At 51.8% G+C, this 16,099-nt stretch overlaps 2 protein-coding genes across 3 annotated transcripts; one reads left to right on the top strand and one right to left on the bottom strand.

Annotated features, from left to right (window-relative positions):
- Positions 1–29: 29 nt before the first annotated feature.
- CLIC3 (chloride intracellular channel 3) lies at positions 30–10,507 on the top strand. Of its 2 annotated transcripts, none has more exons than XM_053281755.1 (6): positions 30–142; positions 6,079–6,188; positions 6,916–7,041; positions 7,709–7,815; positions 8,199–8,374; positions 9,479–10,507. In XM_053281755.1, the coding sequence occupies exons 2-6, from the start codon at positions 6,133–6,135 to the stop codon at positions 9,638–9,640; spliced, it is 627 nt and encodes a 208-aa protein (XP_053137730.1). In that variant the 5' UTR covers positions 30–142; positions 6,079–6,132; the 3' UTR covers positions 9,641–10,507. The 2 variants fall into 2 exon arrangements, with proteins under 2 accessions (XP_053137730.1, XP_053137729.1); XM_053281754.1 differs by lacking the exon at positions 30–142 and adding an exon at positions 783–3,281.
- PAXX (PAXX non-homologous end joining factor) lies at positions 10,361–15,979 on the bottom strand. The gene is made up of 7 exons (XM_053281756.1): positions 15,845–15,979; positions 15,170–15,230; positions 14,496–14,545; positions 13,561–13,751; positions 12,803–12,877; positions 11,985–12,078; positions 10,361–10,991 (listed from the first exon to the last, which is right to left on the bottom strand). Exons 1-7 carry the CDS (start codon positions 15,949–15,951, stop codon positions 10,952–10,954), a joined length of 618 nt encoding a protein of 205 aa, XP_053137731.1. The 5' UTR covers positions 15,952–15,979; the 3' UTR covers positions 10,361–10,951.
- Between the last annotated feature and the right edge of the window lie 120 nt (positions 15,980–16,099).

Raw genomic sequence — 16,099 nt, 5'->3', positions numbered from 1 at the left:
GTGCATCGTTACTAACTCTGCGATGTGTGCAGTGAAAGGACCCTAGGATGGGATGCAACCTCAGCAGATTTTTAGCCAATGAACTGCTTTTCTTTTTGAAAGGAAGGAGCCGATGGGCTGAGACTCCGCTCTGGAAACACTGGTAAGTCTCTCAGTTGGGCCAAAGGGGGCTGTGCAATTCCAGCTGTCTTCGTGACGCTTTGCCATTTTTCATGAGACTTCACGGCAAGGCGCTTGAGATGTTTAAATCTGAAAGGCGGGGCTGGAAGAGTTATCTGAGAGCTGACTTGAGAGCATCACTTGAGATTCTACAGAGCGAGACAGGAAAGGGCCGTTCGCATGACCATGAGTTGGGTAGAAGACGAGTCCTACCTCGTTTCGGGAGCTGGGCACGCTCCCCTTTTGCAATCACGTGTTAGATAAAAGCAAGGCCCACTGCTAACTGAGCAAAGAGACACCTTTTAAAAGTGATGATTCTCTTTATTTATCAGGGGGAGAGCAACTGGCCGTGTCCACCCCCAGCACAGCATCCCTCCAGTGGCTCTCGCTGGTGTCTGTCTTTATGTTTAAGCTCCCCGCCTCCAACCTGGCTTGGAAGTGCGTATCCGGCAATCTTTGGGCGATACATGTGAGCAAGGCACTGAGGAATGCAAAGAAGGCAAGATGCATTTTCATTTGACACAGAGCCAAATACTTTGCAGTTGTCAACAGTGAATCAGCCCTTCTCCAACTGTATCCTGGGCCAAATTTTAGGGTGGGCGGGGGGGACACCCTCATCTGACTTGGCAGAAGGCAGCTTGATGTTCAATCATCAGTATGGACCCCAAGCCCTCCTTTCTGTCCTCAGCAACAGGGAGGGTGGACAGAGAGCAAGCAGGATAGGACCCAAGTCCCCTGTGGGTTCTCCGATTCAAAATCTCATTTATGGATGGGGCTGAGGGTGTACAAACAGCCCCTGGGGAACTGCCAGCGGAAGGGGTTTGTTTCTGCTGCTTGTTGAACACACCTGTTCTAATGCGGGTGTCCTGGAGACTGCAGTGATCTCTCGCTTTGGCTGGTAGTTTGCTTTTGAGGAGGATACCAGAGGAGAACACCAGCCAAACCTCTGGCTGCCAACATCGTAGTATCTCTTGTGAGGACGCCAGCTGGCTCTGGACCAAACTGGAGAGTTTCAGTGGTTGCAAAAGAGGACTCTTACATCACCCAAACCAAGCAGGCCTGTTGCTCTGATCCCGGGACAGGCTGGAGGCACAGACTGTCTCGGGGAACGCCTTCGAGGCTCTCAGCCACACACATCCCATTTCCGCTGTACCTGACAGGCTTTTGAGCAAAGCTTTTGAGTGCCTTACTCAACAAGCTCCTAGTTCTGCTGTCCCCGCTGGGCATGGAACCGGGCCAGAGTATTTTCATATTTATTCAGGCAGATGTTAGGTGAGGTGCGAGGAATGTTGAGTCAATCTCTCCCTCAACATCCCTGCAAATGTTTCTGAACTCCGGCTGCATGGTCCTTCCAGAATGAAAACCCTGGAAGTGTGCACTATGTAGGAACATAGGAAGCTGTCTTCTACTGAGTCACTAGCTCAGGAGTGTCTACCCAGACTGGCAGCGGCTTCTCCAAGGTTGCAGGCAGGAGTCTCTCCCAGCCCTATCTTGGAGATGCTGCCAGGGAGGGGACTTGGGACCTTGTGCATCATGCAAGCATGCAGGTGCGCTTCCCCTGAGCTATGGCCCCATCCCCTCAGGGGAATATTTTACAGTGCCCACCCATGTAGTCTCCCATTCAAATGCAAACCAGGATGGACCCTGCTTAACAAAGGGGGCAATTCTTGCTTGCTGCCACAAGGCCAGCTCTCCTAGTGTCTGTGTGTGTTGGGATGGATAACACAACTAAATGTCACTGATATGTAGAGAGCGAAACTGATTCAAATGTACAAAAGAGAGACTTTCATGCCCCGGTTCTGTTGCTTCATTTGATCTCTGGCCATTTTATATTGAGGTTCTATTTCCATGATAATGTTTGACTTGGAAGTAAGCACAGTATCCCTTTTTCAGATTCTGCTAGTGGTCTGTGTCCTGGGTTGCATGTGTTAATAGTTCTTCGTTGTGGAAGCACCTCTGCTACTTTTGATCCTTCCATCCGCAAATTAAGCCCCAAGTATTTTCATAGATATCCTCCTAATGGAGCAGCGGGGAAATGACTTGACTAGCAAATCAGAGGTTGCCAGATTGAATCCCCACTGGTATGGGAAACACCTTTATTGGGCAGCATGATATAGGAAGGTGCTGAAAGGCATCATGTCATACTGTGCAGGAGATGGCAATGGTCAACCCTTCCTGTATTCTACCAAAGACAACCACAGGGCTCTGTGGGTGCCAGGAGTTGACACCAACTCGACAACACACACTTTACCTTTACTTTATTTTTATAGATATCTGTCAATGTGCCTCTATAATATAAGAATCAAAGCCTCCTTACGAATATGAGGGATGTTTATAAACCGCTTTTCAACAAAAGTTCCCATTTACGGCAGTATAAATCCATAAGATGGTTCCCTGCTCCCAAAGGGCTCACAATCTAAGAATGAAACATAGGATAGACACCAGCAACAGCTACTGGAAGGATGCTGTGCTGGGGATGGATAGGGCCAGTTGCTCTCCCCCTGTAAAATACAAGAGAATCACTGCTTTTAAAAGGTGCCTCTCTTGCTCAGTTAGCAGGAGATAACTTTGCGCAGTAAGTTAGCAGTTCGCTTATGGCCTTAGCAAGTTTGATTCTCATCATGGATAGTTCTGTGGTTTCCTGCCCCAGTACCGATTGAAACCATGACATCAGATAACCTCCCCTTTTACAGCTTATGGTGGTTGTGAACAGGCTGTGACGTGACTTCATCACAGAAGCTCAGTCCCTGCCAAGGAGGGGCTTTCAGACAGGCAAAACGACAGCAAAGCCCAATCTAAAGTTCCTTGGAGCACAGTGGAAATCTCTTATTGGTTTGCAGTGGGTACATGCAAGCTTTCAGGTTCCACAGGACTCTTCGCCTGATGTGTTATTGCCATGGCAGGAGCAAGGGAGTTCCTCTGATGGGATAATCTGGTCACTGCAGAAACAGGGTGTGGAGAGAGAGAGAGAGAAGAGGAATGTGGCTGGTAGAGCTTACAGGAGGGTGTGCCTAATTTATAAAGCCAGGTGCCAGAGAGCTAGCTGTATTTTTAAATATTGTTTTTTCTGCTGGGACTTGAGCAGGATGGCCGAGAGCTCCAAACTCCAGCTGTTTGTCAAGGTGAGGCCCGAGCAGGTCTGGGGTCCTGGCGGTGTGGGGTGCAGAGATGCTGAGATACAGGGGGTGCACTCATGTTTCAAACCCAGTGAGAGCGTAGTGTTGTGTTAATAGTAGATGGTCCTGGGAATTGATACAAAGATGAGCCGCTGCCAGTCAGAGCAGGCAATACTGAGCTAGATGGACCAAGGTCTGACTCAGTAAGGCAGCTTCCTATGTTCCTGTGGTTTTCCATTCTTGGTCATTTACATGTGGAGGTTCATGACTCCTGGCTGAATGTGTGGATCAGGATCACATCGGAGGCAACATCAGTTGGTAGGGAAGTTCTGCCTGTGTGCTCCTGACTTAGGCTCTTTATCCTCCTCCTTTTAAGACAGGACATTTAGGGCTGACAAAAGGAACTACCTTTTTCTCACAGCGCATAATTGATCTATGGAACCCCCTGCCACAGGACTGGTGATGGCCACTAGCATGGATGGCTTGAAGAGGGCTTAGCCAAATTCACAGAGGACAGGTCTATCAGTGGCTACTAGTCTGGTGGCTGTGGGCCACCTCCAGCCTCAGAGGCAAGATACCACTGAATCCTAGTTGCAGGGGAGTAACAGCAGGAGAGAGGGGGCCTGCCCTCACCTCTTGCCTGTGGGCTACTCAGAGGCATCTGGTGGGCCCCTGTGGGAACCAGGAGGCTGGACTAGATGGGCTTCCTGGGGCCTGATCCAGCAGGACTGCTCCTCCGGTGCTTTTACTCCCTCTAAGGAGGGACACTGAAGATGCGCTTCCCTTCGCCTCCGAATCGTTCTCCCCTTGGAATTGCATTCTCCCACTCAAGCGGCCAGTCCCTGCAACTTGCAAATCTGACCATGCTTGAGGGAGGGCTGTGTCTTAACCCACCTCCCACCTTCTAGCCGGCCTTTCTGTTTCCGCCACCCCCTTCCCCTGGACCTGGTCTAGCCAGCAAACTTGGAGGAGACAGGAATCTTTGCCAGAGCCATAATCACGCATGAGCACTCCCCGCCCCTCTTGGCCGAGGCAGAGCTCTTGCTCCACTGCTGCCTGGGTCTCTTCTCCAGTTTTGCACGGAGACCAGCCCAGACCTCAGGCTGTTGCACCCAGGACATAACCCCCCAAGCGCACATTCTTGCCGCCTGCTCCCCTCCCCACAAGGGATGTGCTGGCAATCATGTCCTTGCCCAAACCGGTTTCCCCAAGAAAGCTCCACCTTGGGCAACGTCCCTGGCTGAGCAAGTCTCTCTTGTCCCCATGGCAAGAAGAAAGCGCCAAGGCCCAGCATGGGTTGCCATGTCCAAGCTCGGAAACCTTGAAGGCCTGCCGATGATGCAGGTCTTGAGGCCCGCCAGGCGTGGCCCCAAAGCGAAGCAGTGTGCACATGGGAACCGGCAACGCATACCAGGGGCACCCTTTCATCTCGGATGAGGAAACGGCCGAAAGGCCAGCTGCAGGGACAAGAGAGGATTCAGAAACCACACCAGAAAATGTTCCGGCCCCAGGAAACGCCCACGTCACACCCCAAAGCATGGAATTGCCTCTGCAGTACTTGCATACCTGGTGTTAAGAGTAACCATCAAAATGTGACCTGAAACAAAAGCCAAAGCAGAAAGAGTTGGGGAGAAGAATGCAGAAGCTCTAAAGGGTGTTTGCTCTAACTGAGCAAAGAGACACCTTTCAACGGGGTGATTCTCTTCTCTTTCAAAGTGGTGATTCGCAAAGGGAGAGCAACTGGCCCTCTCCATCCCCAGCACAGCATCCCTCTAGTGGCTGTTGCTGGTATCTGCCTTCTGTTTCTTTTTAGATGGTGAGCCCTTTGGGGACAGGGAGCCATCTTTATTTATGTATTATTTATTTTTCTATGTAAACCGCTTTGTGAACTTTGGTTGGAGAGCGGTATATAAATATTCGTAGTAGTCGTTTTCAACAGCACACTTTACCTTACTTTTTTTTTATTTACAAATATACTGCTCAACTGACCAGTGTCCTTGAAGCGGTATATTAAAAGGACATTATAAACAAAACAATAATAATTGAAAGCAGCCAGTAAGCTGGTACTGAGTCATGTATGCAGTGGTCCATCTAGGTAACTTTGGAACTTGGACCTAAAAGGCCTCCCGCTTCCACCCCACTGTCTCAAGATAAGCCGCAGTGCACTACTTTTTACACCAGAACATGCTCAAGGAAAGCTGGAAACTTTTTTTTTGCCGGGGGGGTGTATTTTAAGAAGAAATTCTGAATGTTTCCCACTGACCTGCACATGCCACATTTGGCATGAACAGACCTGCCACTTACATCAGCTGAATGCATTACTTTTTACACCAGGACATGCTCAGGGAAAGGTGGAAACATTTTTGTTTGCTTGCCTCTTAAGAAGAAATTCTGAATAAGATGCTTCCCACTGCTCTGCACGTTTTGCATGGAGACAATCCTTCTGCTCACCCCTCTTTCTCCCTCGCCTCCACTCATGCACCAGCCCCAGCAAACCGGGGAGGGATGTGGGCAGTTTTATGCCGGTTTAACACACCCACACCACCCATCTGGCTGGGAGCAAAAGCTTGGTGGGGCTGCTTGGAATATTCTGTTTGAGATTGCTCCGGGGGCCCTCCCGGGGAAAGGGCATGTCCACTGAAGTAGGCCCTCCTTGAGCATTGGTCCACTTAAGTGCATTTGGGTCCACTTCAAAGTCTCCACACCACAATGGCGCTGTCAGTGTTATCGTCCAGGAGGCTCAAACCTTGCACATTGGATTTTTAAAAGGGGCGCCTTCTCTGCACGTTCTTTCTCTCTTTAGGCAAGCGATGATGGCGAGACCATTGGGCACTGCCCCTTCTGCCAACGCCTCTTCATGATCCTGCTCCTGAAAGGGGTTCCCTTCACCCTGACCACGGTGGATACCAAGAGGTAAGGCCGGAAGGGACACACCACTCACGTCCTGTGTAATGTTGCTGTGTGTACTGGATTTATTTCTGTAGATTTTTTACAGGGACTTTCCCTATATGTTTGATCCATTAAAAACAAACAAACTATGGTATATAGAATATATGATAAACACAGAAGTGTTGGATTAAAAGACACATTCTGATATGGAAAGCCTGGACCCTACTTCCAGATGAGTCATTGTCGGCTGTGAGTAATCATGGACACTCTGCATATTCTCAGAGGCACACGTTGCTTAGCTAATACTTAATATATTCCATGCAGTGTTCCCTATAGTGAGGATTCCCAGGTGTTGTTCACTACAACTCTCATCTCCCGCAGCTGCAATGGCCTTTGACTAGGGGGAGACGGGAGTTGCAGCCAACATCTAGGAATCCCTGTTACAGGATTACAAGCCCTGGAATTAAATGAATAAATCCCCTCAAGAACACAGGAAGCTGCCTTCTGCTGAGTCAGATCCTTGGTCCAGCTAGCTCAGGATTATCTGACTGGTTTTAGACCCAGCCCTGCCAGGGACCCCTCGGCGTGCAAAGCTACAGCTCCATCCCTTTGCCGGGGGCGGGGGGGGAGTTTGCACGCACAAGCTCAGAGGACGCCTTGATGGGGACCCAGACTAGTTAGTTCTCCCCCCTTCTGGATCTGCAGCCCCAAAGGGGTTTGTCCCCAACTCGCTCCCTCGCTCTCCCTTCAGGTCCTTGGATGTGCTGAAGGACTTTGCCCCAGGGGCTCAGCTGCCGGTGCTTCTCTACGACGGGGAGCCCAAAACGGACACCATCAAGATAGAGGAGTTCCTGGAGGAGACGCTGGGGCCCCCAAGGTGAGTGCCCCAGTCCAGGGGGGTTGGGGGGCTGGAGAACTGGATCCAATGAGAAAGGGGGCAGAGGAAGGAGGACAACGAAGCTCAACTTTCAGCCCAGTCGGGGGGGGGGGTTCAGGGATAAACTGGAGCAGTTACGGCTTTGCCTCTCCAACCCCCAAATCACCAAAATGCTCCCCTCCAAATTTTGTCGGAAATTAAGAAGCCACTGAGTTTGGCCAGGCTTGCTCAGTATTGTCTGCACTGACCGGCAGCAGCTCTGCTAGCCTTCCCTGGAGATGCTGCCAGAGAGTGGCCTTGAGCCCTTCTGTATGCAAAGCAGATGCTCTCCCACTGAGCTGCGGCCCCATTTCACCCCTTGAGGATGGGGCAGTGAAATAAGCGGGAGCCTCTAACTGGCCCTAAATGGATGTGGTTGTTTTTAACCTAGAATCCTCTCTATTTGCAATTACTTTCAGTCATTCAAACATGTCCTTGCTGCGGATCCTTGCACCAGCTTCGTAAGGTAGAGAACAGTATTATGACCCCCGTATAGCAGATGGCGCTGCAGTGCTTTGCCTAGGCTAGGGGCTCCAGATAGCAGAAGCCAGATTCGAACTGGGGCCTTCCCGGTCTGTCAGTCCAGACTCTTCACCAGAATGCTCATGTGGCTCACTCCTCCCCGCAGTTTCTCCAGTCTGGTGCCAAAGTATAAAGAGTCCAGCATCGCCGGAAACGACGTCTTCCACAGGTTCTCTGCCTACATCAAGAATCCAATACCCAGCCAGGATGAAGGTAAAAAGGGGGGTGGGGCGGGGGGGGGAAAGGCATGTGGGAGTCCTGTTTGGGTGGGCAAAACTTCACACAGCCTAGCCTAGGATAACTCTTGAGACTCATTAGGCGGGTGGCTGCCGGACCTCCTCTGGAAGCCTCCATCATCACTGTCTCTTTCACAAAACACAACACCTGCCTTTGGGGAGGACGGCTCACGTAACCCAGTGCTCTGTCTCCAGCAGGGAACAGCCAGCTGTTTCCACAAACCCCACAAGAAGGGCAGATGGAGAAAGCCCCTTGAAAGTACTGACTGCTGCTTTGGCAGGATTCTGACCAGGCCACACACCTGAGTGCACCGAGATCCTTCCTGTGCGATTTTCTGATACCCAAATATACTTTCCCAGGCCTCTTCAACAGCCTCCTCAAAGCCCTCATTAAGCTGGACCGCTACCTGAACCTACCCCTGGACTATGAGCTGGTGCGGGACCCTCAACTCACCGTTTCCCGGAGACGGTTTCTGGACGGCGACCAACTGACCCTCGCCGACTGCAGCCTCCTGCCGAAACTCAACATCGTGAACGTGAGTCCTGTCTCCGCTTGGGCTTCCGGCCCTGGGTCTGCGCCCACAACCAAGGCTGGTTCTCACGAGCCAGCGTCTGAGTTAAGGACAAGTTTTTTTTAACTTGCACTCCAGCAGAAACTGGGCGTGTGCACAGTTCCCAAAACGAGGGCCAGACGGGTCTCCTGCCCTCCTTGCAACCAGCTGCTTTGCTTTCTCTGTCTTCCTTCACCCACCCCATGCCTGCAAGTAGCCTTCCTGCATCATTCCCCATCTCCCCACGCCCAGGTTGGACGCACCATTGTGCAAGTGCATTTCAGAAGAAAGCACACCCTTCTGTATCCACAACTGAGCACAAACACAGAGCTTTTCCCTCCGCTCACATAGAGATCTTTGCCTCTCCCCTTCGCAGCAGGCTTGGCTTCTAGACCTCCCTGTTTGGCCCACTTGCAGAAACAGAGCTAGCGTCCCCGCTCCGTACTTAGCAAGAGGGAGGAGACTGGGTCTTGTGGCAGCAAGCGTGACTTGTCCCCTGTGCTAAGTAGGGCCCACCCTGGTTGCATTTGAATGGGACAGAAAGGTCTTCACCTGGTGTCTAAAAAAAGCAAAGTACGGTGCCAAGTGAGCCTAAATGGGGACGAGGTTCTCCCACAGACTGCACACACCCTTCTCTGCAGTCCAGGGTGCTTCTCCACCCCCACGGGGGTCCTCTTTGCACCCAGATGGCACCCAGTATTGTCTACCCAGACTGGCAGTGGCTTCTCCAAGGTTGCAGGCAGGAGTCTCTCCTCTTAGCCTCATCTTGGAGATGCTGCCAGGGAGGGAACTTGGAACCTAGATGCTCTTCCCAGAGCGGCTCCATCCCCCGAGGGGAAGATCTTCCAGTGCTCACACTTCTAGTCTCCTATTGAACTGTAAACCAGGTTGGGCCCTGCTTAGCAAAGAGGACAATTCATGCTGGCTACCACAAGGCCAGCTCTCTTCCCTAGCAGCAGTATAGCCGTAGCCAAATGCCCCTCTGCTGCGTCAAGCGCAAAGATGTCTGGGTAGGCTTTGGCCCACAAGGAGGTTGTTGCCCTCTCTGGCCCTTTATCTATCTTCTTCCTCCTCCTCCTCTCCCCACAGGTCGTGTGTCAACACTACCGGCAGGTCGGCATCCCCAAAGAGCTGCGTGGCCTGTGGCGATACCTGGACAGCGCCGCCGAGGTGAAGGAGTTCAAGTACACCTGCCCCAACAACGCGGAAATCATCCAGGCCTACCGGGCTGTCGTCCGGCCCCTCAAGTAAATAGGAGGGGTGACCCCAGTGCTCTCTGGACCTCCCTCACTCTGCCCCACTCGCTGGCTTTGCACGCCTTCCTCCTGACTGCAGCAGGCAGAGACTGAAAGGGTCCAGTGCCAACCCAGCGAGCCGTTTCGCTCTGTCCTTCTGACACAGCAGGTGTGTGGGCAACATCCTGACAGATGCCCATTCAGGCCTCGTGCCCACTCACTCCAGGATGGAAAACCATCAGCTGCTGGCCTAGTGATGCCCTCTTCTGCACAGACAGCTGATCTCCCCATGGCCCGTTGGATGACCAAGACGTCTCACGTGGTGGGGTTGCTTCTGCTCCCCTCCCAGCAGTTTGGGGTTCAAACCCTGAGAGTGGAGCCTTCTCCTGTTAGAGGCTGCCATTTTCCACCAGGCATGGCCCTTGCTAAAGGGGCCACCTGAGCTTCACCAGCAAGGTGCCATTGCAAAAGGAGGCCCTCGGCTGTTTCAATGCCTCTCTCCTGGAGGTTTGCCGCAGCCTAGCCTGTGCTTACTTGGAGGTCAACCTCTCTGGCTCGAGAGCCCTGCAGTGATGAGAAAATGGGAGGGTGGTCCGGCCTTGTATTCTAAACAACCCAGAGTATTTTTGTTTTTGTCCCTAGAGAAATGCCCAAGTTGTGAATTTCCTCCCAAATGGGGTGCACAGGGATTATGGCTAAATGACTATCCATAGTGTAAATATTTCTTGACAATGCATGCCTATAATGCAAGTTTACTCTGAAGGAAACTCCTGTTGAGTTCGTTGGAGATGGTATTCCCAAGTAAATTTACAATACAACTCAATTTTACACTGTTACTACAGAGCTGTCTTAAGCCCAATAAAAAAAACCCCAGTCAAATGTCGACATTACGTCCCACACTGCCAATTCCAGCATAGAACCAATCCATAACCAATTGCACTAGGAGTGAAAAGACCGAACGGCAGCTGGCGAAGAAATGCTCCTTTCCTTTGGCATGGCAATCATGTCTGGAAATGATATTCCTCCCACCCAGCTGTTCTCTCTGCCTCTCAAATGGATTGTTGTTGGTCCGAAGCAGGCAAGGAGACTGGAAGCTCCCCTTTCCTAGCAGAGGAAACCCGCCTTCTGGCTTTCTCCACTTGCCCAGCTCCAGAAATGCGAGGGTGGAGGTCTCTTCTCTTGCTGAGCTTGAATGCAAGACACGCCACAGCCTGTAAAAATCCACCTGTGTTTAAAGTTGGTAGTAATATAACACACACTTCAAGATCTCTCGCTAGAGCATGGATGAAGTCACTTTGCAATTCATCTTGGCAGGAAAAGGGCGTGTTCACAGATCATCAAAATCGACTCCTGTTGGTATCTTCTTACTGGAATAAAAGGTGGAAACGTCACATGCGGCTAGTGTACTTTAAGTGTGGAAAGAACTTGACACACACACACTCTCAGTCAATCTTACACAGCACTGCAGAATAGGACACTCTGAATATCCATAGATGCTAGAAATATATAGATTCCTGGAGGTTGGGGAGCCCCCCTATCCCTTGTTCGGGGATCCAGTTCTCCGCCATTTAAGACCATGTCCAGAGGAGAAGGATCCCACATTTGCAGGCACCGACATGAGTACTGGGAGTAGCAGGCAGGGCTTGAGTGTCTCAGCTTTCATTCTAATAAACTTAAAGCTGGGTCAGCGTTCTATGACCTGTGACATCAGAAGCTGCCCTATGCTGAGTCAGACCCTTGGTCCATCTAGCCGAGTATTGTCTGCACAGACTGGCAGCGGCTTCTCCAAGGTTGCAGGCAGGAGTCTCTCTCTCAGCCCTCTCTTGGAGATGCTGCCAGGGAGGGAACTGGGAACCTTCTGCATGCAAGCATAGAGATGCTCTTCCCAGAGCGGCCCCATCCCCTCAGGGGGAATATCTTGCCGTGCTCACACATGTAGTCCCCCATTCAAATGCAAGCCAGGGTGGACCTGGCTTGGCAAAGAGGACCATTCATGCTTGCGACCACGAGGCCAGCTCTCTTCCCCACAGAGCACAGAACTTGCGACATAGAACCTTGACCTGAAGATGTGCATTTGTTTTAGAAAATGCTTGTGAACATCTCAGCGGGCTGAACAAAAAAACACAGCCGCCGCAGCTGGGACTTAATGCCTTTGCTACGAAGAGCCAACACAAAATTAATTTGTGCATATTTAAGGCAGCTGCCTGCAGCAAACGAGACATCTGCTTCACTAGTGGAATGCAGCTTCTCCTGACGTGGAAGTCTGAGGTCCGTGCTTCCTCGTGGCATGCATGGAGTTTGGTGACCTAAATGCACCCCAAATTCAAGAGGAGTGGGCCTTGGGCCTGGGAATGAGTTACCTTTTGAATCCAGGGTTAATGAGAGACTCCCCGGGTAGCCGTCTCTTGGCTCCAGCTTGTCCAGCTCTACCACTGCCCTTCGGGGGACTCGGTTCTGCCCGCAAAAGAAACGTCCAGGGAAAGAAGCGTGAATGAGGAGGCTGCTACAGCTGTCTGTGGGTTCCTACAGCTCAACCACCTGTCTCCATTCCAGTCAACAGGGCAGGAAGTGTGAGCCGTAGAGAGAGAGAGAGGAGGGGGATACAAGCCCCACAGATGCCTTTGCTGGGCTTCAGTTTTAGAAGATAAAGGGCGCCAGGGAAGGGAAAGACAGATATGGTTGCTTCCTGAGGACACTGGGAGGGTGGGGTGAGAAGACGGCCCTGGAAGAGGAGGCAGTCTTGGCTGAAACAGGACAGAGAGGTGAGTGGGATGTGCATCACTGCCTCAGGACAGACCACGGCTCAAGGGTGGAGCGTGGATTCGACATAAAGAAGGTCCCTGGTTCAGCCTTTGACAGCTCCCGTTCTAAAGGAAGATTGGGTTGCAGGCGATGGGGAAAACCTCTCTGCCTCATTTGACACTTTGAACCTAAGCTGAGTGCGGGTTGCCTATGTTAGCGTGATGGTGCGAACCGACACCGAGGTGGTTTATGGCCCGAGATGAACCTTGGTTCAGAATCGCACGATCCCATCCTGGGATGGGGTGGGGCCATCCCTCAGTGGCTGAGCCCCTGAAATCGCACACTGACGGAAAATTCAGACGGGTGGAAGAACAGGCTGCCCACGCCCCACCCTGCCCACAAGCCATGGCTGTCCCGGCTGAATGCCGCTTCTTACCTGGAGCAAAGAGACTCTGGCTTCTCAAGGCGTTTTTCTCGGGGCTGCCAAGCGGCAAAGGAACAGCAGCACACTCTGAAGAGAGGAGAAGAAATATGTAAGTCTCTTTCTGCCTCTGCTTGGCAACTACATTTCCTTTGCACTCAGACATCAGGCAGGGACCATCGCTGAGTGCAGCACAGTATCGGTTAGGGGTGTGCACGGAACCGATTCCGGTGGTTCAGTTCGAATTTGAACTGGCCCGTCAGCCATTTTGAGTCAAACCGGCCTCCGGTTCGGTCCGAGGATCAAACTAGGCCAAACTGGTTTGGAACTGGTTCAGTTCAGCTCGAGGGGCATGATTGTAAAGGGGAATCCAGTGAGATCCCCCTTTACAGGCAAAGGGAGGAACCCAGCCTCCCTTTTAAAAAAAATCCCTAATTGGGGGCAGCAAGAAGGCACCTCATCAGAGGCAGTGGGGCTCTTCCCAACTCCAGGCCGGGTACGGCGCTCCAGCGCAGGTCGGTTCTGGCCTCCTATTGTTGTGTAGACAATACTGAGCTAGATGGGCCAATGGTTTGACTTGGTATAAAGGTAGCTTCATACGTCCCTTGTTCCTAAGACAAACTGCTGAAGGTCTGGGCAGGTGTGAAGCTAGAAACAGCAGATTCTCTCCCTCCCTAACCCTCCTGGCAAATTTATTTATTTATTTATTTATTCAATTTTTCATACCGCCCTTCCAAAACTGGCTCAGGGCGGTATGTATGTAGAAACAGAACCTTTCAGGCGTTTCTCCAGCGTACGCACTCTCTCCACCAGACCGAACATCACATCCTGAAGTTGTCTCCTCGCTTCCGACGGAGGTACTTTGCAGAGGTCAAAGGTCAAGCCTTGCCCGCTATCTTCAAACTGCAGGGTGGCCTTGCTGGCCTGCACAGTTACGGTCGGATTCTGGCTCTCCAAAGCTTTTCTTTGGGGAACAGAACAGGAGAGGGAGGAGATGACAAGTCTCTGAAGCAGCCCTACCACCATTTTTGGAAGGAATCTTATCAGCAGGGCTTCCAACTGTAGTCAGCAGCTTTATTACTCCAGTACTTCAGCAGGTTAATCAAATGCCAATTTACTGTCCCCGAAAAGTGGGGGGCACTCTTACTGCGGTTATATTTAATTCTTGTTATCCGCAATAGAGTAGGAATGAAAGAGAGACAAACTCGGCCTCTCTTTCCAACAAAGAGAAGGCAGCTTTTGTTTATTAGAAGCTGTTCTTTCGGTGCACCCAGGTGCCTCTCATATGTCCTTAAACAGCTCAAAAGAGCAACATTTTGGCAACATGCAGATCTGTTTAATTTAGCCAATTAGGTGGCCCAGAGACCCTAATTAGTTACTAAATCACAGGGATCCGGACATCTCACTCCCAATACTACAGTGCAGGGGAGATCATCTCTTCCTCCACTCCACTCCCAGCCTTGGAAGTACACAGGAAATGGCGTTGCTATTTGAACTTCAAGAAGAGGCTTCAGATGTCAACATGCACACCACGTCATTCCAGTTTCTCAGAATCCCAGGGAGACATCACATTAAAGGCAGATAATGTTGGACAGGTGCGTGAAGCCCCAAAAAACCCAACTGGACTTAGCTGGAAATTATTTAAGAAGTATTTAGGTGGGCGTAAGGAAGGGAAAGGGATGAAATACTGACAGTTAGAGAGACTCACTTGAGTTTAGAAACGCTGTCATCAGAAGGACTCTGCCCATCCTGAGACACCTGTTAGAAGAGAGAGGAAAAGGTTAGTCGGAGCTAACCAATACTGGCGCTAGCAATACGAGGATTGTACGTTGGCCAAGGCCTACGGCCTGCAGCCTTCCCAGAGGATTCTGGGTGGCCACTGTCTGAAAGAGAATGCTGGACTCTCGCTTGACCATTGGTCTGAGACAGCAGGCTTTTGCTCTTACACTCAAGCCCTATTGAACATCATCCAAAGCGAGGAGGAGGTCCAGATATCCACCTTTGGTGGATCCAATCCGCAGGGCCTGTTGGACTCAGAAAGTCCGAGATGCAAGAATTATCAGTATTTCAGACAGATCTTGCGTTACATCCATTCTGCATGCCCCTCTCTCCCAAGAAAACTGGAGCAGGAAATTGAGCAGGTATTTAACCTTGAATTACGGAATATGGTCCTGAACATGCATACCAAGTTGTATTCGCCATTCAAGAAATATCATGTTATGCACACACACACACACGGAGAATGTCAAACAGGCAAGCTGAGCCGAACGCTTCCATTTCGCTCAGGCAAAACGTGCACAACCAGGGAAGGAAGTTGTGGACGGGGTTCTCTTTCAAGCGTGCAGCTGCGGGCATGCCAACCCAGGTGTCTCTCATACTCACGTGGTCGTCCCGATTGTCGGAAGCGACATCACAGCTCCAGCACTCAGAAGCGTTTGTGACGCTGGAAAAAAGCAGAAATGAGAGAGTTCAATGCTTGAGTTTGAGCCGTATTAACGGTTCTCACCATTTCATGAAAGATGTACTGGGCACCCATCGACAGTCAAGAAGGAGCTGGCCACTTGACGCAAGAAAGGCAGAGCAGCAGTCTCACTCATTGGCTTGTGACAGTTGTGGGAGAGCGTGCCCCGTGGCACTCTGGCGATATTCTTCTCCATTCCCTCCCTGTGATTCTGTGTGCGCGTGCGTGCGCGCGCGATACTTCCCTTGCATAACCCGCTGGGTACTTTACGCAGAAAAGCAACTCACAGGTTCATACCTGGGTGAGCCTGCAGGGCAAAGTCAGGGATACTTAAAATAAAGTGTGCCGTCGGGTCGGTGGCGACTCGTGGCGCCCACAGACGAGCCCTGTGGTTGTCTTGGGTAGAATCCAGGAGGGGGTGGCCATGGCCTCCTCCCGCGCAGTAGGAGATGATGAGGCCTTTCAGCAGCTTCCTCGATCGCTGCTGCCCGATAGAGGTACCAGCGGGGATTCGAACCGGCAACCTTCTGCGTGCTGATCAAGCACTTCTCCTTGCCCTCGCACAGCCCGGGATCGGGGCCCCCTCTCGCACTTACTGGAGCCGGAGAGCGTTGCTGCCGCTGCAGAAGCACAGGAGCCGCTGCCCGTCCTGCTGGTGGACCACTCGGAAGGGACCCGGCGGCGGCGGCGGCAGCGCCATCATCCCCGCCCCCGAAGGTGGGGCAGGACGGACCCGGTGTGCGGAGGATCGTGAGCGGCTGTTTGCACGGCAGGAGGAGCCGCCTCCAGCTCTTCAAGGAGGCTCGCGTGCCCCCCCCCCCCCCCGCAGCAAGACCTGCCGGCGAAGGGAG

Source organism: Hemicordylus capensis, chromosome 17 (genome assembly GCF_027244095.1).
Source record: "Hemicordylus capensis ecotype Gifberg chromosome 17, rHemCap1.1.pri, whole genome shotgun sequence".
NCBI lineage: Eukaryota > Metazoa > Chordata > Lepidosauria > Squamata > Cordylidae > Hemicordylus > Hemicordylus capensis.
This window is presented reverse-complemented; position numbering and strand designations above follow the sequence as displayed.

Bases quoted from the DNA above. Each gene is read 5' to 3' on its own strand.
- CLIC3 (XM_053281754.1), top strand. From the start codon at position 3,246: ATGGCCGAGAGCTCCAAACTCCAGCTGTTTGTCAAG. The intron at 3,282-6,078 runs GTGAGGCCCGAG...TTCTCTCTTTAG, and splicing joins AACTCCAGCTGTTTGTCAAG to GCAAGCGATGATGGCGAGAC. The intron at 7,816-8,198 runs GTAAAAAGGGGG...ATACTTTCCCAG, and splicing joins AATACCCAGCCAGGATGAAG to GCCTCTTCAACAGCCTCCTC.
- PAXX (XM_053281756.1), bottom strand. From the start codon at position 15,951: ATGATGGCGCTGCCGCCGCCGCCGCCGGGTCCCTTCCGAGTGGTCCAC. The intron at 13,752-14,495 runs GTGAGTCTCTCT...TGTTCCCCAAAG, and splicing joins GACAGCGTTTCTAAACTCAA to AAAAGCTTTGGAGAGCCAGA. The intron at 12,878-13,560 runs GTTCTGTTTCTA...TCCTCTCTTCAG, and splicing joins GCTGGAGAAACGCCTGAAAG to AGTGTGCTGCTGTTCCTTTG.